The sequence below is a fragment of the Argiope bruennichi genome, chromosome 1 (genome assembly GCF_947563725.1).
Source record: "Argiope bruennichi chromosome 1, qqArgBrue1.1, whole genome shotgun sequence".
NCBI lineage: Eukaryota > Metazoa > Arthropoda > Arachnida > Araneae > Araneidae > Argiope > Argiope bruennichi.
This window is the reverse complement of record NC_079151.1, coordinates 19,841,954-19,867,450: the sequence shown is the minus strand read 5'-3', so window position 1 is coordinate 19,867,450 and position 25,497 is coordinate 19,841,954. Positions and strand designations below refer to the sequence as shown.

General features: G+C 29.5%; 1 protein-coding gene across 2 annotated transcripts in view; it reads right to left on the bottom strand.

Annotated features, from left to right (window-relative positions):
* The window catches only part of LOC129968204 (follistatin-related protein 5-like), a 314,851-nt gene that overhangs the window by 22,137 nt on the left and 267,217 nt on the right, over positions 1–25,497 (bottom strand). Inside the window, exons 4-6 of one of the 2 annotated variants that reach the window (XM_056082059.1) lie at positions 8,017–8,238; positions 4,381–4,620; positions 3,131–3,346 (exon numbers count right to left, since the gene is read on the bottom strand). In XM_056082059.1, coding sequence (XP_055938034.1) covers positions 3,131–3,346; positions 4,381–4,620; positions 8,017–8,238 — 678 coding nt within the window. The remainder of the gene's footprint in view (positions 1–3,130; positions 3,347–4,380; positions 4,621–8,016; positions 8,239–25,497) is intronic. The other variant, XM_056082067.1, reaches the window with a different exon arrangement.

Sequence of the window (25,497 nt, the reverse complement as noted above, 5' to 3'; positions counted from 1 at the left end):
GTTTTTCCGGAAAAGGCACCCTCTGGGGGACATTTTGGAAATAAATTTTTTCCTCGAAATTCCGTGAGGGCATTTTGTGTATAGTTTATATAACAAATTTCGTTTCAATCCGTTCACCCGCTTACTTTGCATGATTCTGTTTACAGGGGAAGTTTAATTATAATCACCTTGTATAATTCTTAATTATAATACTTATATACTTAAAAACACTTTAACTTCTCAGTGGACGTAAATTGCTGCATCATGCAAAAATATTCTCTAACAGCAAAAAAATCTTAATGTCTTTCAAACTCAAACTGCTTTGCAGACGCTTTGAAAATTTGATAATGCAAACAAAATAAACTCCCCTAAGTATTTAATATTTCTCTCCCAAAATGTATATTTATTTCTTTAAGTCTCTGAACTTGAAAAACGTCAGCTCTAAAAATATTACGTAAATAAAGAGTTTTCTTTTCAGCAGTTCTTGAATTTGCCACCTAAATTTTCATCTCCGATCTCACAATTCTATTGAAAAATTCCTCTACCATAGCAGACAATTCCTGTAGCTAGAAAAAGGATTTAAATCTGAGATTCAAATTCAAAATACAATTTTAAGATGAAAGTGCACAATTTATCAAAGTTAAGCAAAAATGGGCGTAAGAAAATAAATTAACAAAAAGAAAGGACTTAATGAATTCTCCGAGTGACTGAAAAGCTGATTCAGCTAAAATGTATTCACTTGACATTTAGCGCGCGTTTATGAAAGTTGCTAGTCGGGTGAGATGATGATTTCGATTGGAGAATAACTGATAAATGATAAATATAAAAACTATTTAAATTATATAGCGGCTAAAATGATTATGAAGAAAAATATTTTAGTTTTAAATGGATGATGGCTGTAATAAAATTAATAGCTTTAAATAAAAGATGACCGGAAAAATATTATTATTATTTAAATATTTAGGATCTTTGAATAATGGTCAGAATATTCTCTACAATTCAATGACTTTCAATTCAACCTTTGTTAGCTAGGGAACTGCCGCAGTTTTTATAGAACTGCACCAACATCGCTCTGAAATGCAATCCTTATTGATATCTAAAAGACATTAATTAAACGTTCAAAGGCAGAAGGGGCGATATTATTAATGATAAAGTTATCTATTACGCATTTGATTTCATTTTTAACTGTGTGTGTTATTACATTTTGTGTGTGCATATTTTCTTAATTATTATGGATTGATTTAAAATGGTGTTTTTGTAAATCTTGTAGAATATATTAGAATTACTAAAAATATATTTGTTAATGCTAAATTTGAAATCATTTGCCATTGATACCAATTTTTATATTGTTTTGCGTTTCTATATTTAGGTATAAAACAATCTGTAGGGTGTTGGTGAATACTGACTTCTCTAAATTTGTAGCTGAAAAATAGATAAATATAAAAAACATAAAATCTTTTTTAAAATTAAAATGTTTTTACTCTTTTCATTTACAGTTCATTCTTCAATCGATGTCATCGTCACACCCAAAAATTCGTAACCTTGAATTGGCAACTTCACAAATGCAAGCCAAAAATCGAGTCACGTGATACGTTTTAGCTGTGCCATCCTTCCACTCACGCAAAGTATAGAAAATTCGTTCTTTTTCTTTGTTATTTACTTTATTTACTTATACTTTTGTTTAACCTTGATACATTGTTCACTTTCCTTTGAAATGTTTCATTTTATTTTGTACCTTTTGTTGTGTGTGAGTCTAAGATATATATCTTATCATGGGTCGATTATAGTATTTTGAGCGAAGAAATATCATTTTATTTAATTGCCCGAAACTGTCTCCAGGAAATACTATAATTCCTTTAGTGATCCGCATTGATTTTATTCTGAAGTAAGTAAATTAATGCGTTGTTTGCCAAGTTTCACTTTCTGTTTTTACTTTAATATTGGTTTACAATTTATTTCCACGGCGTTTCTTAAATTACAGCATTATGCGCACTCATTCCGCAAGTGTTTTAGACTTTTTCAAATGTTTTAAGCATTTTCTTTTGTACTTCTGTTTACCATTGATTTTCACTTTATTTGTTATTTCTGATGTTATACTATCATTTTTTTTTGCCTTTTTCTTTTACACTATTACATTTCTTTTACTACACTATATATATATATATATATATATATATATATATATATATATATATATATATGTATGTATGTATGTATGTATGTATATGCCTGAAATAAACGTGTCTTAACTTTCTAATTTTCCTAATTTTCTTCCACCAAGCGATTTCAATAGGATAGAGAAAAGTGAAAGTTATTTTAAAGGAAGGCTGTTTGTTCCGTCATTTTAAGTTACAGTTATATAGAGATTGCTGTTGGATCTAGGTTTCGGACACATGAAATGCATTCATTTTGATATGTTCTCTTATATTTAAACAAATAATGAATTAATTAATTAAATTATCAATTGCAACTGATACAGCTTACATAAAGAAATAATCAAATAATTTTATTATATTTTTAATTATTTTTATATCTAAAGTTTTGTTTTCTCAATTTTTCAATACAAATCTGTTAGATTTACTTTTACTGCTGAAATGGGAAATTAAATTTTAAGTAGCGTCTAGCCTACTATTTAGTTTAGTTCATTGTATTAAATAGATGTATAGTGTGAATGCATCTCCGTTCACTGTATAATATTAATGCATCTCTGTTCACTGTATAGTATTAATGCATTTGTATTCATTTTCTAGTATTAATGCATGTCTAATCATTGCATAAAATTAATGCATCTCTATTTATTTTATAATAATAATGCCTCTTTATTCATTTTTTTTAGAATTAGAATTAGAATGAATGTCCGAAAAAATGTTCATTGAATCCATAGAGTCTCTGAAATGTTGGAATTTCACATTACCTATATTATAGCGATGATGTCTTGATTCAGAACTAAGTCTAAACATATTGTTGTTGTTATAGAATTTTACCTTGTCTATAAAATGTTGTTAATTACCTTCTCTATAAAACGTATTCATTTAGTGTGATGAAAGCAGTATAACTGGCACCAATTTGGCGGGCAAGTGGACAGGGAAACGAATAACATGGGGGACCAGACAGAAGCAAAGCAAGCCAAAGGAAAAGGGCGTCCACTTACTGTATAACTTACTAAAAGCCAAGTAGAACTCGTTGATATTGAGACGGCCATCCTTGTCTGCGTCGTCGAAGAGCAGCATGTCCGCTAGGATGCAGGAGGTAGACAGTTGCCCCAGGTGGTCCCGTTCAGCCGCCTGCCACAGCTCCTCTGCCTCCAGCTGTCCATTGTTGTTCTGGTCGTAGTGGGAGAACATGATGCTCACCAAGTACTCATTGCCTAAACCACAAATGAATTTATTTGCAGTCAATATTAGAGTATCTATCTTTAAATGCATAATTCATAATTCAAACAGATTACTTCTTAATTGAGAAAAATGTGTGCTGGATCTGAAAGAATGAATCCATATTTTTTCATAAATACATCAGCATTCGATTTCATTTCGATTATATATTGACAGAATATAACAGAATTATTAAAACACTTACTTATTTTTATTGTAAAACTTTTTTATTCAGAGGAAAAAGATTGATATAAAATAGGGGGTGGAAAATCAGGTTTAAAGAGCTTAAAGTCCAAAAAAGGTGATTTAAAGTTTGGGAAGAATATAGCTAAGAATACAGTCTTCAGAAAAATAGTAAAGTATGATAAATGGATATTTCAAAGATATCGTTAGGTAAGTAACTGAGGTAAAATAAATAAAATAAAACGTGACTCATGGTTGTTAAATACGGGAGATACCAATAGATTGCGCATCATAATTTTTGCAACACCGCATGACTTGTAGGGGAACCCAGAGAGCTAGCTATAAATCAATGAATGATAACTAGCATGTCTTGAACATAATTATATGCATACTTCATAAATGCACGCTTTCAAACAACCTAAGATTATTTAGTTACAATATGATAATTCATTTTATTCTTGACTATAATAATGATTCCAGCTATTAAAAAAACAAACAAAAAAAACGTTGTTATGTTTCAAGACCAATTTTAGAGCAAATTTATTTTTAAATATTCCATTCCAAACTTTTATTTGTTGGAAATTTAGTTCGAGAAACGTGCACAAATAATGGATGCCCATCCTTTTTTTGTCTAAACAAATCCATCCAGAAAAATCATATTTGATCTTAATAATACAAGTAGTCATAATATCATAATAAATCATAATATCTTTTATTCCTGTCTGAGAAGAGAATTAAAGGAAAAATATTACAAGTATATGTATAATTAAAAGCCTTCAGTAAATATATTCCGACTGCTTTTATGTAATGAGACAACATATAATTCATAATGAATAGGCGATATTACCTGATTTTTTACTATCCATAAGCTTTTCATTGTTGAAGACGAGCAAATTCTCCTTCATGAAATCATAGTCTTCGTGAGAGCATTCTCTCTGAGTCGAGTCCGGGTTTGGATCTGCTGTAACAACAATTGTTCTCCTGGACTCAAAGGGTGGCAAATTCTTCCATGGAAGACCATCATCTTCCGTTTTCTTTTCGTGGAAGGGAACAGCTGACTTTGTTGGTTTGGTGACTTTCTCAAGATCTGCAAGAAGTAACCCAATATTAGTGCTTCCATATATTATTTCGCAAATCTTAGAAAATACAATAAGTCACACATCATGAAATAATCAACAGTTCTTTGATAAAATTGTATCGTGCATTTTGTTATATACAGTCTTGTAACCAACAATGAAGAAAATACCAGTCTGTATTTTCCTCATTTTTTTGTAAACTATTAGTCTTTGGGGACCAGTTTGTTCATGAAGGTTATTAACTTTTCAGACTGTTAAATAATTAATATGTAATGCATTTTCCTTTAAATAAATCATTTTGTTTTTGACACAACTGAAAAATATGAATTCAGTCGAATCAGTTGACTTCAAATTAAGATGTGTATACTTTATGAAAGCGCAAATGAGATTTATATGTAATTAATGTATGGCACAAACACGCGATTGAATATTTTGATTTGTGAGTTGAATTTCATCATAACATTTAATAGCATCATTACGGATAGTATATCAAATTGAGGGACCGGGATAACCTGGTTGGTAGGGCGTTGAATTCGCATCCCTTGGGTTGCGATTTCTAAGACCCTCCGTGTGTGTGGCGGCTGGCGTACATATAAATCTTTCGTGGTCACAAAGTCCTCCATGGCGAGAGTAATGCCACTGGGGGTATTGGTTCAGAAAAAGGGGGTACTGGTTCAGGTTCCCTTAAAAAGGGTTGTGACGTGAGTAGTTAAGTCGTACTCTTGGCCCTAGTTGGGGCTACTGAAAAAATAAGAGACGCTCACTCGGCTTAAATCGCTGACAGATAATTGTGAGCGGGTTTATAAAGTGCCATTAGTCTCAACACACATCAAATTGAATTTAAAAGCATTATTAAAATGTATAAGGAAATAAAATTGATATCATTAAAAAGATAAAATTTTGTGTCTTAATATAATACAAGGACTTGTTTTGTAAGATATGAATATCAATTTTCAAAGGCAAGTCACAGCGATTACTCATTACTTATCTTAAACTCTCTATTTGAAGCCTATTTCTTAATTCATTCCTTTGTCTGAATGAACTTTTTGGTGACTCAGTGAATCTCTACCGAATACTTGTAATAATATTTTTCAGCTCTATTAATTAACAAAGCAAATTATTTATTTAAATTCCATTATTATTCCATTGAATCAGTCTAAAATTAGATTTGATCGTTCCCATTGAATATTAAGTAATAAGAACTTTTACAAATTTTCAAAATGGGCTGCATTAAGAAGGAGCAGTCAGTTTCAAAATCTGGGAATTTTATGTAGAGGTATTGGAATGAACTTGATTTAAAGGAACTTTTAAATGACAAATATTATATTTAAATTATGTACTTTAAACTATGCTATAATTAAACTTTTGCAATTAAATTATTAGTTAATAAAATTTAACTAACTCTCAATTTAGAATTTAATGCGAACAAAAGATGAATTATTTATTATTAGTGATTTAAAACCCATCACATATTCAAACATTAATAGTGAGACAAATCTGTACAAAATATTAATATTAAGCATCAGCAGTGGAAAGTCCGGTTGCTACTCAAAGATTAGCTTTCATTTGAGTTGGGTTATTGTAAATGAATAATTGAAAATTAATGCACATGCAAAAATTGTATATCAATAATTTTCAGTTTTAATAATTTCAAAGAATAATTTATAAACTAAAATATCTAATCATTATACTTAACATGTAATCAAACGAACAAGAAAGTGATTTGAAAAATTTTAAAGAAAAAAAGGACTTGGAAAGCTATATAAAATATTGCGATAGCTTTATCTGTTAACTTTTAAATTTATTTTCCACTTTGATGGCAAAATATAATTAATAACAATTTCCACACAAGCCTTAATAAGTCCTGGAAAACAGGTTTGTAAAATTGTAGCAAATTTTAATAATATAGATATTTTTATATAAAATTATAGTAAATTTTAATATCATAGATATATTTAATCATTTATAAATTATTTATGATGTTTGTAACGATTCATCAGTGTAGCATTAAAAGGGAATGGAGAAAGTTACCTTTTAATTACAATTGCACAAGAAAAGTAGAATTTTGATTAGTTCGAAGTGAAAGTCAATAGTCTGCCAGTTGAAACTTAAGATATTGTTATTACTTATAAACATTTAAGAAAATTTTGAAACACTTTAAATAGTTAGAAAGTACTATCTGACCCATCAAGGTAGAAACCCTAATTCAACTGATTTTAAACCTAATTTAAAAGCAGATCTCTAATGTTATGTATACAGAAAATATTTAGTTTATAGAACTTATAATATAAAGACATATAATTATAATACACAAATCAATGTTTTATTTCAATTAATTTTTGAACAAAATAAAATTGCTCATAATCAGAAATTACAAGACATAAAATTGAGCAGATTACTTTACTTTAGATTTTTCTTAATTTAGAGGTATTTGGAAATCAGCTGGAAAGCAAGGATCGCAGACAAGACGTACAGCAAAAATATCTAGAACTTTACTTTGACAATATTATGATATGTGGATTCTAATTTAACTGATTTATGTTCAAAATTAAACTTATGAGAATTTGAGCAATTCATTCAATTATGTTCCATTAAATTCATTAGCTAAATAATATTCCATTAAATACGCAATTCGAAATCTAGACATAAACATGCAATGAGGCAATTTTGTAATTACTAATGGTATGCAAATTAAATTAACTTATTAATTAAGTTCAAGTAAAAATTTTCAACTGACTTTTATCAAGACTTGCTTAATTCGAGCAAATGCATAGATAAATCATGTTATACTAGTATATTGCTATAAACTGCTATCAAATGTGTGCTTTGATTTCATATCTCAACAACAGATTTCTAAGGATATATTTACACTGATATTTTCAAATATATGAAACAACATTATTATGTATGGACATTAGTTTCATCAGTTCTAAGATGTTACACTATCACAAAATAGATAACATATGTTAATACCTAAGTTTATTGACAGAGAGAGAATAAGTTGTTAGGAATTAACATCCGATTTTAAATTAACTCGAGAGCTATTTTTCACTTTCGGAGGACACTTAACTCGGGCTTTTTCTTTAAGCTTCACAATCACAACAGTTTTAGAAAGTTTGAATATCATATTTCGCGAGCATTAGACCGATATAAATGTAATAATTTTTGTAGAATCACGTTTCGAACTTGAAACTTTCTAACTCCTAAACCTTCTGGAAATATCAACGTCACCTTAGAGAGCAAGAATTAAATATCTTTTTATCAAAATGGCACTTTTGATGTTGATCCTGTTTATCATAAACAGGAATTTACATATTGCTCATCTAAAACATTGATAACTTATGCATTAACTTCGTTTAGAAAAATAGAAATTTAAATAACTTTGTTTTAGCTGAAAATTGTCTTACGTTTTTTCTTGAGGCAGGCATCTCTGTGATCTATAACGATATTCTTGTCCGTGAGGCAGGCTGTTCTGTGAAGCTCGCAATGATTGACGTAGAAATGTCCGTCTGATCCACACACTGGCTTCTTCCTCTTTTTACAGATGCGTTGACAAATGCACACGGCCTCTCCTAACTGGTTGACTTCGCACTCGCGACCACGCCCACACACGGTTGTCTCACATGGATCTGTAAGAAATGACAAACATTGCAGTGAAAATTTGTTAGTAATATATAAGAAACATTTTATAATTAATCTTAAGTTAAATGCCCATTATAATAATGATCAAAAAATTGATATATGCTAATATATCAAAGGATTCAATCAAGAAGATGATTTCATACTTATTAAGCAAACGATCTCAAAAAATATAATATTCTTTTAACGGATATAATTATTCCTTTAACATATATCATATTATACCTTTTTTCGTTTTAAATTAATTTCTAAAATATTTGTGGCATGTATTCCACTTTTTAAACTGAATCTTGTCTCCTTTTCTTCATTCAATAAAAGAATGTGAAAAATACAAAAATGGCTAAAAGTCGCTATAATTAGACCAATCATTATGCAAAAGATGTATTATTACTCAGAATTTTCTCATTTTGGATTACTTTACTTATGAAAAATGTCCTGCATTTAGTTTTGTGATATATGCTTACAACTGCAGTATAGAGCATCGATTGCAAACCATTTCTCACTCTGCTATACTCTTGACATCAAGATTTGTATTTAATTTATTGGTCAGCAATCTCACACAAAAGTAATTTTAACTAGAAAATGCATAAACAAATTGCAAATGGAAACCTATTTTTGCTTATTCTATCTCAAAATTCGGAATTCTATAATGACATCATTTTTCTGCCAAGTTCAATACCACATTTTTCACTATAGTTTTCAACATAGTTAGAATGTTAATGATTTTACGGACATTATAGAAAATATTAAGAGAAGCGGTAATATCAATGAAAATATTTTCCATAAAATAGACTTTTAATTTTAGAATACTTAAAACCATTTAAATAACAAATAGGTTATCATTTGTTCTCTATCTGCATTATAAATATTACAACGAGAATTATGTAGCAATTTTTGTTAGGTCATTGGGATGTTACGGAGATAATATAGCAGTAATCTTTACTTAATAATAAAGATGAATGTGTGTTTGTGTATGCATTGATGCTCTACAGAACAGACAGTTTGATTTAGAATTATCAAAAGAGACACACATATATTTTGAATTGTGAGAAACGTTCCCTCGGAAATTTTTAATTTATAAGAATTTTATTTAAAAAATGTAACAAAATTTTGACAATTTTAACTAAAAAATTTACAGTAAAAATAATTTTCGCCTCATCTTAAAATAATATATATATATATATATATATATATATATATATATATATATACATCCATAAATTCCAAGTTTTAAGGTAATTGACAGGAAATTAGGAAAACGCGTACTAGAATGAACAAATCAATCAAAATCAAAATTTGAAGATTCAAAACATTTTGCCAAAGAGGCCATTAAGATTAAATTACAAAAAACATTTAATCCACGGAAATTCAAAACATTAGCGACAGAAATTCAAAAGTACAAGCTGGTCGCTAATACGATTCATATATAATAGATTTTAGAGAAGAAACTGAAAGAAAAGCGGCGTTATAATTGTAAAGTTTGTCCAAAATTTTTAAAATCTGAGAATACATAAAAACATCCAAACAATAATTTACATAGGTTTAATTTATTGTTTAAAGCTGTACAACTAAATTATTTTCATTCCTTAACATGCTTAATATACAAAAAATTTAATATCTATACACTTCTTTGATATGAGACAAGCGAAAGAACGTGTGCATATATTGCCCGATCTCCAGAAGATTTGATAAAAATATATTTTAGCTGCTGCTAAGCAAGAAATTATCTCCATAAAGCACAATTTATGATTTTATATAGTTGCAGCTAAAAAATATATTTATATCAAATTTATTTTAGCAGCGGCTAAATTAAAACTAAAAGATCTCTCAAAGGCAAAATTTGCGTAGGGCAATACGTAAAACATTCTTCCTATGAATAATTTCGAACTCTGATTATTAATTTTAGCAATTAAATAAAAAGAATAGCATGAGAACAATATGTTTAACTTTTGATTTGTAAAATTTCAATGTCTGTATATATATATATATATATATATATATATATATATATATATATATATATATATATATATATATATATATATATATATATATATATATATATATATATATATATATATATATATATATATATATATATATAATGTTTTTATAATTAAAAGTGTTTGCATTAAACAACTGCATTTCTTTTCTTTTTTTCTTATGCAATGTACCATATTTTTATATTTTTATGCACTTTATAAATTTATACAAAGTCGAGGGTTGTTACTAGTGAATAAATAAGCAACTTTTTTTCTCATTAAAGTTTAATAAAAAACAAAATAAGATGCTTTTTTTTCAGTTATCATGAGATACACAGAAGGGAAAAAAGATATATTCAAGCATCTGAGCATGCGCTGAAAAAATGCTTGCACTTTGAGTAATACTTCATAAAAAAGTTGAAGAATAAGTTCCAACAAAATGTTGGAGAGATTAGAAAAAAGAAACATTCAGAGGAGAAGAAAAAAGAGAATCTCTATCAGATCCAAGGGGTAAGGAAAAAGTGTAAAAAAAGGAAGGGAAATGTAAAAGTCTCCACAAGTAGAAAAAACAGATTTCATTCTGCCCGAAAGATTTTTTTTTTATTTTGCTTTAGAAAAAAAAGAAAGAGAAGTGGAATTCTTTCTTCTCCCCGAACAGCTGCAATTGGACAATGCAGAGTGGAAACAACAATATTTTGAGCTTGAGGGTTAAGTTATTTTGCAACAAAAGGCCTTCTTCGGAATGCTGAGCTTTCCAAATCTCGAGAAATCTGTGGCTGGCACTCACCTCGACGATCTAAACCACACAATTTTTTCGGCTTCTTTTTCATGAAGTGAAGGAAGGAAAATTGAGGGGAGATGATTCATTTTAACTAGTTTCCTCAGTAAGTTTTCGAAAATATTGTTTGGAAAACTTTGTTGAGAAAGCGTTTTGTTTTTTTATAATACCCTATACAAAATGAATATAGTAGATCACTTTTAAATATTATAGAATAATTACAAATTATTCTTGAATAAACCACTTCAATGCCTTCATGATTTGATTTCCCAATTCCTTGCATTATTTCTTAAATCTAGATTTTTATTTCTCATTTTTTGCCTATTTGTAAATAGAATCTATTCTATTAAAATCTGGGCATCATTGTTTAAGAAAGAGATAAACATCACAGATTATTTCAATTCTCCCAAATATCAAGAAGATAACACCGGTTCTCTCTGAGGCACAAGAAAAAAATCTGAACGTCTTTCGAGCGTGACGGCATTGATAGGAACTAAGATTGATATTCCTAAGGCCTATCACGGCCCTCGATACAATTCTTTCCGTGAGAAGCACAGTCCGTCATCGGTAAGGAGTTGTCGACTTCACAACATTTTTGTGTGGGCCCGGGTGGCGAGAACCAACCACCATGCTAGAAACTTCTAAAATTTGAAATGCATCTCCCCCCCACACACACCGCCTCCGGCGGGATGTATCAGGAAGATATGCGAAACTTTGGAAATCAGTGTGGACAAACTCATTGCATAATATTTCATAAACACTGAAAGTGAAACATATGACAGATGCTTTTGACAGTCTTCTTTTCATCCTAGTCTTAAAAGTGTGAATGAAAAGCAGATGGTTTGACCATATTGTACAGGCAAATCAATATTCTTATTTCAATTCAGAAAAAAAATATGTTAGATCCACTTTGGTTTCCTAAATCACATACATACATAATGTTTGACATAATAATTACATATATATATATATATATATATATATATGTATGTGTGTGTGTGTGTGTGCGTGCGTTTGCTTTTAAGAATAATTAATATAGTTTCTCAATTTTCTAATCTCTGGAACTCAAATATCACATTAATTTTACATTCTAATTAGAGCGGGCTCTAATTTGTCCACAATTATCTATCTCCAAGTGCTGAAAACAAAATTGCTTTCACTCCAAAATTCTGTTTTAAAGCTATAAAAGTCCAGGATACGTTCACATAGTTTTATTTTTCGCTTTTGAACGTCTTCTTCAGATGACATCTATCTTTGTCCGAAGAATTAACATAGAAATCTAAATAATGAATAAAAATTAGATAATATCGCATAATATCATGAATAAAATAAATTGCTAAAGCAATACATGCGTGCACCTTTTTAAAATAAAGGAATATTTTGAGGGAGCGACCACACATTTACATTGATCCTGAATCTTGAAGTGCATCTTCACGCTTGCAAATACAACACATTCTTGTTTCCTCAACGATAAACGAATGGAGAAGAGGCATGGCAGAGGAGTTGTGAATAGTTGAGTATTTAAATTTATTATTTTCCACATTATGCAAATATATTTAATTTGGAAAACTTAATGAATTTTTAAAGATTGAGAGGATTATAATAGAGAATGCATCAGCAATGCAGATTTTTCTGTGGCATTAGTTTAAACCATACATTATACATATTTAGTTTTTCAATAATTTCGCTAATAGTTTATAATTAACAAAAACATTTTCATTGTCATTGGCCAAAACTAAAATTAATTATTTCGTTTATTGTTTATAACTTTGCAGAAACATGACCGAAAAGAAGAAAATTTGGAATTAATTTCAATTATATTATATTTCCATGGGAAGGCATTATTTGAACAAGAGCAGAAGCAATGAAGCGCGTCTGTTACAATGAGATATAAAAAGGAAAGATTTAGAAATTTTTCTCTTAATGCTTTATTAGAAGATTCTTCTAGCGATTTCTTTGGCGACTCAGGAATTGGAATCTTAGACATTTTTGGAAAATATGCAGCTGGCGTTTAGGAAATTTTATCCCTTCACTTATAGTGTGGGAACTAAAGCGTCAACAATTTTTCACTTAAAACTAATGTTAGTGATAGAAATAATTACAGAAAGAATGAGAGATAATTGAATAAAAAATAAATAGAGAAAGCACGCTTTCACTAGCAATAGACAAAAAGGATTAAGGACGTTCTTTCTATTATTTAGGACTGACGGTTCATTACTACATACACAGAAAATACAGATGCAATTTTATCTTCATCACTTAGTCTGAAGCCATGTGCATTGGTGTGCCATATATAATATTCCTGTGATCCTCTGGAAGCATTAAACGAGATTCCCTGCCTTCAGATAAATTCCCTCGCTCGAGGGAAAATTCTGCAGGCAACCGATATCGAAAATGGTAAGAAAAAATTCGAAAAAAGATTTAAAAAAAATAAAGAAACGAGGATTGGATGAAAGTTTTTCTTCTAGAGGAGAAAGAGCAGGGGATGCGGCGGAGCAATGATGCGTTTTGGAGAAGAGGACGCTCTGTGACTAGGGTTGCCACACAAAATGCGTCAATCATAGCAAGAAAATGTGCCAACGAGGAACGAAGAAAATAAGATGGAAAAAATATTCCAGAAACGTCCTGACAGCGAAGTACGTGAGGCGAAAGAAATGACTTTAATCTAAATTAATATAATTGCTTTAATGCCACTTTGGATTTCTAGACAAAAGAGACATTCGTTTTGTTTGTGGATTTTTTTTTTTTTGCTTTTATTCTTTCTTTTTAATTCTTTATGTTGATGTTTTTTGACGGTGTCTTTTTGTATTTTAATTTTTTGTTGTATGTTTAAAACTGTGTATAATTGAGTCAGCGTTTTTGTTTTGAAAAATCACTCTTAACACGAAGTCTTGCCATTGTTTTGAAAGGTAATATAGCGTCGTCGGGGGACTTTTAATTTAATTGCTTTTTTTCGTGCAGCTTATATTTTACATTTCTTATTTGAATTCTTTCAACCACATCGCATATGAATAATTCGTTATCTAGAGGGAGGATTTTAATCTTCCAAATGTTTGAAACGATTAGTGGTAAGGCGAAAGTACTAAATTATAATTTTCGCTCTTTAGTTTAATTTATCTTTGTTTGATAAGAAATTCAAATACATATTCAATCACTATTATTATCATTGTTTAATGTTTCAAACTTATGTGTTTTGATATTACAAATATTAAAAATATAACCTTAAATCATAAAATAATCTTATTATACAAATATTATGAATATAGCCTTAATAGCCATTTGCAATGCCCAGGATTTGCATCAAAGCATGATGACAGGGAATAATCCGATAATCCGTCACTCACTAAGATATCTGGGGAAGCTTAATGCATATATTACCAATTACCAGCGTTACATGTATGGGAATAGGCAAGGAGTACATCCTTTCTTCAGCAATGGGGTGATTAGCTTGCCAATACTATTAATTAATTAACTGTCAATCAAACTGTCAAGGAAACAGGCAATCTGCTTACTTGTATGGCAACTTCCCATCCTTGTTCTCTAAATGGTCCGCGGAATGCAACCCTGGATTGTAAAGCGATTGATAAGTGAATGCCATCCATTCTATAGATGATTAGTAATTTCAGAGGTTTGGATCATTTCAAATAGTCAGATTTAACTCAAGAGCCTATGAACTGGTAGTCTACTAGTGCCAGTTGAGGAATGGCGAGTCAGTCTTGGTCTACTTTGTTAAATATTAATCGTTACATCATATAAATTTGACGGATTTCTTATGACACTGGTTTAGAGGAAGATAAAACAATAAACGAATAGCTAAAATTCCTTCCGTTGGAGCTAAATTATCTAGGTAAGTTTAACCAGACAATCCAGCTCCAGTTAATGATTAAGTTTTAGTGAATGGTCAGATTTCTAGAAAGCTCCAGTCCGACTTTCCACCTTGCATATATTTACAAAAGTCTTGAATTTGTTATAACGTAAAGTCAAGATATACCCGTGCAGAAAAGTGTGCTCTGTCACTTCATCAATACATATAACATGATGAAAGGAGTTTTTCTCTTGAGTGAAATACAATTTTACCTTATTGCTTTGCAGCATTTTCTATACTCCGAGTTCTTCATTGAGTAGACCGTGGCAGGTGCATTATTATCTTTTGTTTGTAAAATCATGAACGCACTTCACCAGTCTAAGTGAAATGCAAACCACTATCAGCACATAACTATCGATAGTTTGGAAAAAAAATTCTCGGAAGTTGAATTCATTACACTGTTTCTTGCGAAACTTTCCTTTAAAAGGCCAAGACAATCATTTATTTAAAATAATTAGGTGAATTCGAACCTCTAAGCTTTAGCATGATAATATTTCCGATTCTATTAATATAGTTTTACTTTTGAAATTTGCCATTAATTATACATGTACGCTTAGATGCACACCACATAGTTTAAGCAAAGAAAAGGATTCATGTAAAATATGTTTAATAAATATTTTTCAAAAATTAATTAATTTGAAGAAACAATCCATGAATATAAAATTGGTATCACTGAAAAACTAATATTTTTTGGTATTTTAAAGTAATAAGTAAGTAGTTTCTTTTTGTGCAATAATATTCTTCTAAGTTATTAAAAAAATAAAATTTAATTAAATTTGTAAGAAATTCTTTTTTTAGTGGAAACCTGATACTCAAGAAGTAATTGAGTGTCATATTTAGTAACTATGTTCTAGTAACTTTATGTTCAATGGTCTATACAGTGGATATTTTTAACGGTTTATTAGCATATAGCATGATGTAATTTATAGCCAATGTGTCAGTATAGAAAAATTATTATTTGAAAAATAATTAGACATTAGTTTAGAATGGGGGAGATTTAGCCACTAGTCGTCAAATAGTTTTATGCAAAACATATTCGTACACTGAAAATTCTCTAATTATTTCGCGGTTAAATTTTTCATGACTTTTTTTGAGAATAAAGTCATTATTCTTTATAATTTTTTATTCAGATATATCATACAAGTGAAAAATCTTCTTACCAGAGCGAAATTTTACCCTGATTATGTCATACAATTTGGCAAACAAAGCTTATACAATTCCATATATTTAAATTTCCAATACTTTTATTGTACTTCAACTTATTCTGCAACCCTACTAGTGATTCAAAATAGCCCCTGATTTTATGTATAAAAAGAAAGAGCATGAAAATGAAAAACGAAATTCTAAATATTTTGAATCAAATGCACATTTTCAGGAAGGAAATAGATGTGGAGTCACAACTAAATATAATACAAAGCATAGCTATATGTTAAACGAAGGGCATAATTACATTTAACATGTGATTCTAATGCCATAAAAATTGATAGTTGAATGTCAATAGCCATCAACTTAAATTTATTTTGAGATTATCATCAATAAATGCATTAATAAATTTCCTTTTACGCATATTATTAAAATGAAGAAAATTTTCACTTATAATAACTCCATCTGTACTGACAGATTTTAATGAAATTAGGTATGTACGTAGATTGACATAACACGAAAAAGAATATCAGATGAACCCTATTTGACAAAGATTGTCGTTCTTAAAAATAAATACCTCCTTGAAAAATCAGAGGGACTCAAGAGTCATTTCTATATCTGCCACAAAGATTCTACCAAGTACATGACAGTCAGGGCGTCCATCCGAGAGAATGTCTAAGAAACAATCAAAATGTCCTCCTTATTTTTGGGATCTGTTCCGTAAGGTGGCAACAGATAACGGGTCTCTGGTCCTTTCCACTTAAGTGTATATTGAGGGGCAGAAGTTTGGAGGACTCATAAGTAAATAATAAAAGGACCATGATTTTTATTTGTGTATTTCAAATTCCAGAAATTTAAAAATTACCACAAAGGTGTTAAAAAATTATATAAAATTATATCAGATTATAACTATTAATAAATTTTTATTTATTTCCGATATATTCACAGTCATTTTAATAAATTTGATAAAAATACCGTCATGGAAGCATTAAAAACTTATATAGCAGCATTATAACTTGAAATATTTCCTTAAAAGGAAGCGCAAACTTGTAAATATCAATTCAAAACATTCACTGTATTTTCTATTGTTTTTTTAAATCAAACTTTACAAACAATTTCAGGAAATATTCGAGGATTTAAGAAAAAAATTGAAAGTTTTGTTTTTAGTTTAGTGGCTAATAGTATAGTAATTTAAAAGGATCATAAGCTTCATTATTTAAAATAAGTACAATATAAAACTGTTCTAGAAATGGTTTTAGTCTTAAAAAGGAAGTGCAAACTTGTAAATATCAATTCAAAACATTCACTGTATTTTCTATTGTTTTTTAAATCAAACTCTACAAACAATTTCAGGAAATATTCGAGGATTTAAGAAAAAAATTGAAAGTTTAGTTTTTAGTGGTTATTAGTAGAATTATTTAAAAAGATCATCGTTGTTTAAAATGAATACAATATAAAACTTTTCTAGAAATGTTTTTAGGGACCGATTATATAAAGAAAGCGAGATACATTAACCACACCCAAAGATTAGAAAAGAAAGTCGAAGTCCAAATGAAATATGTTGTCATCATGAAACATCTGCTCTTGTAACATAAAAAATATATTTATTTATTTGAGAAAAGGCATTTTTTTTTCTGGCTGTAATACCTTTTTTTTTCGTAATATCTTAAAGCGATTTTGGTAATATATTTTTTTTCATAATAACCGGATAATACTTACTTCAGTATGAAAAATTCTCCTTAATGGCATGACAGCATAAAGAGACAATTTGCCTTTGAGGGAAAAAAAATATATGAAAATTTGCCGACATTAGATTTTCGAAGGCAAATGAGAAAGCTTGATAACTGTGCATCAGTCCAACTAAACTATATTTAAACAAAAATAACAGCGACAGTTATTCATAGAGCGAATTAGCAGAAATCCAAGAAGCATTATGTTCTATCCATTGATAAAAGTAAAATGTCCAATATATATAAACATGAATATGTGTGTAAGCAATAAATAAAAACATAAATAGTAAAACATAAATAATTTAATTTATTGCTTTAACCTTGTTTAAAAAGCAAATTAATATATATTTTATTTAGTTCATCTTTTTAAGTTATATCGACACTGTATAATTACTTTAGTTACAATAAATACTTTAACGGGATACGACCATATTCAATAATTCTCATTTCTATTCTGAACTTCGAAACTATATATTTTTTATAATTTCATAATTTCTCAGAGTTCTCAAAAATGCCAAAAAGAAATAACATCTTTCATTCTATATAACATTTAGCTATACTGTGATAGCGACACTATATGAAAAGAATGTATGCTTACAGAATGGCAACCCAATATGCATAACTTTATTTTATTGCTTAAATGCACTCTACAAAACATTGTATTGCATACTAAGCAATATATAGACGATATCAAGCAATTTTTTTATAAATATTGACTGTATTATTTTTCTTCAAATGACTCTTCTGAAAAGAAACGAAATTCACAATTTAAATATAAATAATCTATCATAAAAAGTATAAAAAATTAAAAAAAATAATTAATCATTCTTAAAAAATATACAGGAAAGGTATTCTGAACTTCCCACTTAAACTATCATGTGTATGTCACAAATGCCTACAGAATATATAAGATAGAGAAACCCTACCAATCCAAAGCGGATATCCCTATAGAATATTAATGAAATATAAAAATAAAATAGATATGTATTGCAGTTTTAATAGGCTTTAGAATAAAACACTTTGAATGATGTATACAATATATAAAGCATTTTAAAATTTAGAAAATCTATATAATGTGCAACTATTTTATGCATTGATTAGATATTCCATGCAATGAAAAACTGTCGGCACATTGGAAAAATTAAAAATATATATTCTAACGTTAGATATTTGAAAAAATATTTTTTTGTTATACCTGTGGAATTTTAGTTTGTAAGGTTATTCATTCTTTCGGCAATATCATTGATGATGTCGCGACCACGTTACCAATGAAGGGGGGGGGGGGAGGTGCAGTAGCTTCTGAGGGTAAAGACCCTTGAGCACAAGTCCGACTTCTAGCTCATATGAAGATGAAACTCACACATTCGCTTGCACAACCCCTTTTTACAGGGGGGGGGGGGCAACATTCACACACCTCACAGATAGAACACAGATGAAGCACATCCATGCCCGAACCGGGATTCGAACCCGGGACGCCCAGATCACGAGGAAGATGCGCTACCCCTATGCAAAGACGCCAGCGGCAATACTATTAACGAAACGAAAAAAAAATACTTCTAGACCGTTGGTAGATTTCATCATCAAATATTACTTTTCAAAAGTCGAGATAAGTAAGAACAGTATCTGTAATAATAAGAAGAAAAAATTTGCCGAACCTAGTATCACGCAACAACTAAAGTCTAAACCATAGAAAGAAATATTCCAAATCTTCGATAAATGCGCCAAAGAGGGCGATAGATTCGCCAAGTTTTGACATTGCGAAAGTTTCCGAAAATCCCATCTTCATTCGATTCTCTCAATGAAGAAACGAACAGATGTCAGACGAAGTCGATAATCGGCTGATAAAGAAAACGAGAATGATAAAACGAACTAAAAATCGAGCTTGCCTGCAGCATTACCTACAAGACACAATCTCCCCCCCCCTCTTTTTTTTCACATCTTATAAAAGCAAAAATTTAGTTTCGCAGACTATGTTATGGGAAATGCAAAAAGAAGAGAGAAATTTTCTTGTTCCATTTCAGACTTCTTTCCTTTTATCATTATTAGCATATTTAGGGTTTATGTTCCAATTCGCGAGAGATCAAAACCAACTTAGATTTCCTCCCCGTGAAAAACAGGGAAGATCACTCTTGAAACAGTTGATTCTTTTTCTCGAATACGAAATTAGGTACCGTGTGAAAGAAAAGCGATTGTTCTTCAAATTTGGTTGCCTTTTGATTTGTTTTCTACTCCCTTTCGGATCTTCGCTAGAAAGTCGGAAGTGAGTTTCTTTAAGTTATTTGTTTCCAAGGCGAATTTTTCTGAAGGATAAGAAACTTTCAGATATACATGAACAACTATTGTCAAGTTTTAGATATTTTTTTTGTCACTGTAAAGTAAAAGTATAAGATTAAATTTTTTTTAATATCAATATTTTATATATACTTTTCAGTTAGAGGTGGTTTAACAAAAGATTTATTTTATCTAAAATAACATCCCATTTCTCAGTGATATATGGTTTATTTTAAAATACCTTTCAAATTTGAATCTTAATCAAGTGGTGAGGGTAGCTTCTAAATCTTCATCCTTTTCTTAGAATGTCCAAACTGTATTAATGATGAAACATTTTAATTCTAGTGGCTATTTGCTCATTTTTATTGAAATTGGATCTATGATCCTTCTATCTAAAACACGAGATATTGCAATTGGATCCATGGTCCAAATTGAATTCAATTATGGATATGATTTCTTAATTTTTTTGACTAAGTGCTGTTTCTTACAAAAAAGAAAAGAATGAACTTTAAGCTAAGAATTTAAAATATTTTTCATAATCCGAATTCTAATAAATTAATCTGAATGCAGTATAAGTAGGCTTTCGATATGTAGGAAATTAACTTGTCAAAATTAATTTAAAAAATGTAAATTTAAATTTTCAAAAACATGCAATTCACCTTAATTTTGAATTACATATTTTTTGGAAGAATAAAACCAGTACCAAAATAATGCTAATTAGTATATATACATACAAGAGGGCATTTTTTTTATCCATTTTCAGACAGAATAATAAATTAAAATATTTAAAATCATTTTAATGAAAATCAAACTTATAGAATCACACGTTTATTAAGTAGAATAATGCAACTAATATATTATGTATAGCAGTTCATTGAGTTAATACTAAAATCCTGAGTAAGTATTTGAATATATATATGGCAAATTTCACATAAATAGGAGAATTTTCTGAATTCGAAATTCAAATCCAAAATCCATAAATTATTAATACACAATGAGAATATCAGGAATATCTTATTATTATTTGACTACAATATCCAGAATTCTATACAATAAAGGTAAATATGCCAGAATTCTAAATGTCATTCTCATATTCACCGTAATTCTAACCTAAATAATGTATTACGCTACAGTGTGGTTTTTGTTGGAAGACGAATGGCGCCATTTGAATTTTGCTGCCTCATAATTAAATTTCAGCGTTTTATTTTATTAACAGCTACTCAGAGAACGTGAGCGGAACTCTTTATGCTTCCCGTGAAATGGAAATCTCACTTCTGTGAGTAACGAGTTGGATTCGCAGGAGTGCTGTTAACTTTTAGGATATTCCGACTGGCTGGAACAGGCTGTGCGTGCTTCATTTATTTCTCGCAATTAAATGAATGGTGCTGGCTTGAGACATTCGTCCTGCCATCGTTTGTCAAAGTAGATTTAAAATGTGGTCTGCTTAGAAGTGGAATGACTAATATATGCAAGACTTGCAGAAGTGAAGTTTGTATTTAGAATTAAAAAGGTGTATGTATGAGCAGTAGCCTGGTGAGGATGCTTGATACCTGAGCCATTATATAATTTTTTTTTATCATCAGCAATTTCGATTACCTTTTTTACCATTTCATTTTATTCTAAAGTGTATTTAAATAGCTTTAAATTTTTGTTTTCATAGATCCTGGTTCATGGATAGTCGCCAAAATATGTGAGATAATAGAACGATGATTGTAAAAATTCTGATAAAATTTATTATTTTGAATAACATAAGAATATAAACCACTTTTCAAAATACAATATTGTGAGTGAATTAAGAAATAAAATAAATTTTACTTCCATATTTTTCTAATGTTTAATCTTTGGTATAAAATTCATCATTCAAATAGCATACAAACTTAATTTGCTCCCTTCAAATTCACTATCAGGCGGTGCAATGTATATGGATCTAGAATGTTTTAAAATTAATCTATAAATTTACAACTAAGAAATTATGTCAATTTATGGATTAATAATATTAAATGGTATAATTTCATCCAAAGCATACAAATGCAAAACATTTTAAAATTATAATGTTTCAGAAAATGATTGAAAAATTTTACCTCACAAAATTATACAAAATTCTACCTTGACAAACGCGAAACGAGAAAAATTAAATTAAGTTTTGTAAAAATAAAGGGTAAGTTTAAACGGACAAACAAACAAATCAAAATGAAAAAAAAAGCGTATGAAAAGTCTAAAATTTAATAAAATGAAACCCGTTTCTCTGAACTCTACTTTTTTAGTTCACTTATTAGCTTAATTTCTCTTTTGCATTACTCAATTGTTAAAACATTTTCATAAACGATATTTATGAACTTTATATAAAAATTAAAGTAAGTATCAATATTGCGAAGACATTTTCTTGTAGACTTTTGTTTAACTTTTATAAATATTATTTTTCTTTTGATCCTCTCATTTAGAATTTATGTGAGTACAAAATCAATATGAGTTAAATAATTTTTTAATATGAGTTAAATCAATATAAGTTAAATAATTTTTTAATATGAGTTAAATCAATATGAGTTAAATAATTGCTCTTGGACGGTGAAATTTGTAAAATCTATGTTAAGCATCCTCAGATATTGAATTTCATTTATCCAAATTAAATTTTTTTAGTTAAATCGCCATAATGAAATTGTATACTCAGTTGTATACTTGAAAAAGTATATTCATATTTCATAATTCAAACAATTCAATTTTCAAATTTATTTGGCAACTAGACTAATAATATTTTTTTTGACCGACGACCTCTGTGATGACCCCTGAAATTCAGTATTGCAATGACTGTATGTTAATTGATTGAATTGGTAATTTAAAGTTATTTATAAGACCACCATACTAAATTTAGATTTTTATTAATTGAGATAATTATTGTTATTTCATTTCTTGTAGGAATATGTATACATATGCTAGATTTAAATATTAAAACTTCTGCAATTCTATGCATGCTGTAAAACATCCTTTTATGCAAAAAAAGTTTAAAATAACCTTTGTTTAATTTCAAAGAAGGAATTTCATCTGTTATATCACCAAAATTTATTCCAACCCAAAAAGCATATGAACTTATGTTAATTATGTTAATCTATTATACTAAACTAAATCTATGAGCAGGTGTCTTTTCAATATTGACCAGTTTCTATTTTTTCATGATCAATCGATTCCCAATCAAAAGGAAATATAACATGTTTAGTATTTCTTATTTTAAATATATGTTTCCATCAAAAACGTTTTTCTGCAAGAAAATAACTTTAATTTTACTAACATGTTTTATCTTCAATAAATAAAACATCTCTGGTTAAATCAAGCGTGAACAATTCCAATTGAAATTATGTAAATGATGGCAACCAAATGGAATCGGCGAAAGCAATATCCATTTAAACATTCAGTCTCTTTTCACTCGGTAAGGCAACAAAACCCCGAATCCGCCGGGTTTATTCTAGAAATAGGATTACCTCCGATTTAATCAGTCGCCTGATATCTTCGTCTAATCAGCTTAAAGGATATAAGATCCAAATGATTCGCTGCTTATGGATAGTTCCTAGGAAGGAAATATTTCGAAATTTTGGTTCTGTACTTTATTAATTATCAGGTTCAGAAACTCTCATGTTCTTGAAAACTTGGAAACATTTTAGTGTTTAAAAATGTTTCACAGTAATTTGATTTAATTAGAAACAACCAATTTTATTTGAAACAATGTTATAGCTTTGAGTCATACAGATGGTTTCGTTGCATAAAGTTTGTTTATAATTTAGTCTTCAGTTTGATTTTAGGTTTTTTAAAGGTATTATTTTATAATATTCAATTTGTAATTAACAAATTCTGTATTGTGATGAAAACTGCAGTAATTTTCTCAAAAATAGTATTTTTGATTTGTTAAAATGGCGTGCTCTTATCATGTATTATATTTTTAATGTTTCTAGTCTGGATCCTATGGAATTTGCTTAGTTTTACATTAGTTTAAAATTGATTGTAAAAATTGTACTGTACAAACAAAGAAAGAGAGTTCATAAAAAAGTGTTAAAAATACATTTAAAGTAAACATTTTTCTTCGAAATTATAACTAAAAATCCGAAGAAGTATTCTTTACCGTGAACTATATAATTTACATGGATTCATTAATATAATAGTTTTTATTCAATCTTTTTACTTGCTTATATGCGAAATATAAAGTATTGTGATAGTCAAAAAGGCTCGAGGCTTTGATGAATCACCTCCTTTTAAACTTACCTGCGTTCGAAAAAAAAATTTTTGGAAAATATCTACCCGACTGTGAAAAAAAAAATCAAAAACTCTTTGAGCAAGATGGATGAAATTTGGTATATGATATTCACACCAAGCTTGCCGGCGTCCTGGCATAGGGGTAGCGCGTCTTCCCCGTGGTCTTGGCGTCCTGGGTTCGAGCCCCGGTTTTGGGCATGGTTGTTCTTCCGTTGTTCTACGTGTGAATGTGCCCCCCTGTAAAAAGGAGTTGTACAATCGAATGTTATGCGTGAGTAGCTAAGTCGTACCCTTGGCCCTAGTAGGCGCTACTAAAAAAAACAATAGTCGCTCCACCATCGGCTTAAAATCGCTATCTTCGTAACAGCGGGCTTGTCCATGGCAAGCGCCATAAGAAACAACAACGTCAGGTTTATGGGTTTCTGTTAGATGTTCAGCATGATTTCTTCAGAAGTTTGCCTCTCCAGGTGTTTGAAAATAAGTTAAAATGTAAACATAAAACGAAGAGAGCTAGATGGTTAAAATTCTGTACAAAGATTTAATATCTACAGTGTAGATAGATACCTGTCAAATTCAACAAGCAGATTGAATATTTGTCAGTCTGTACTTTCAGAAACAACTCATTGCGATAACTCATAAACACAATGACTTAAATATATCAAATTAGATACGTGCTTTTGTGACTACAATAATAGTTCAGTGTCAGATTCTGATTTCAATTATTTGAAAAAAATGAATCTAAAACACAAATTCACCTTTTTAAAGAGTGTGCGAGAGACTTTTGAGGATAAAGCTTCCTCAGGTTTAGTTTAAATGATCTGAACCAATTGAGTCTGCTACCACAACTAGATTGATTAAGAATATTTCTGATGAGACAACGCAAGAACTCTCTGATAGCAAAAATACAACTAAATTTGCCTTAGATTACAAATCACAGTTTTCATTATTAAAATATATGCTTGCAGCCGAACACTGTTGGGTACAGAAATAAGAACAAATATGCAAATAAAACTTTGTTCCATTCATATTTACGTTGTTCCATTGTTCCAAATGTTGTTCCATTCAAATCTAAAACACAAATTCACCTTTTTAAAGAGTATGCGAGAGACTTTTGAGGAAACCGCTTCCTCAGGTTTAGTTTAAATGATCTAAACCAATTGAGTCTGCTACCACAACTAGATTGGTTAAGAACATTTCTGATGAGACAACGCAAGAAATCTCTAATAGCAAAAATACAACTA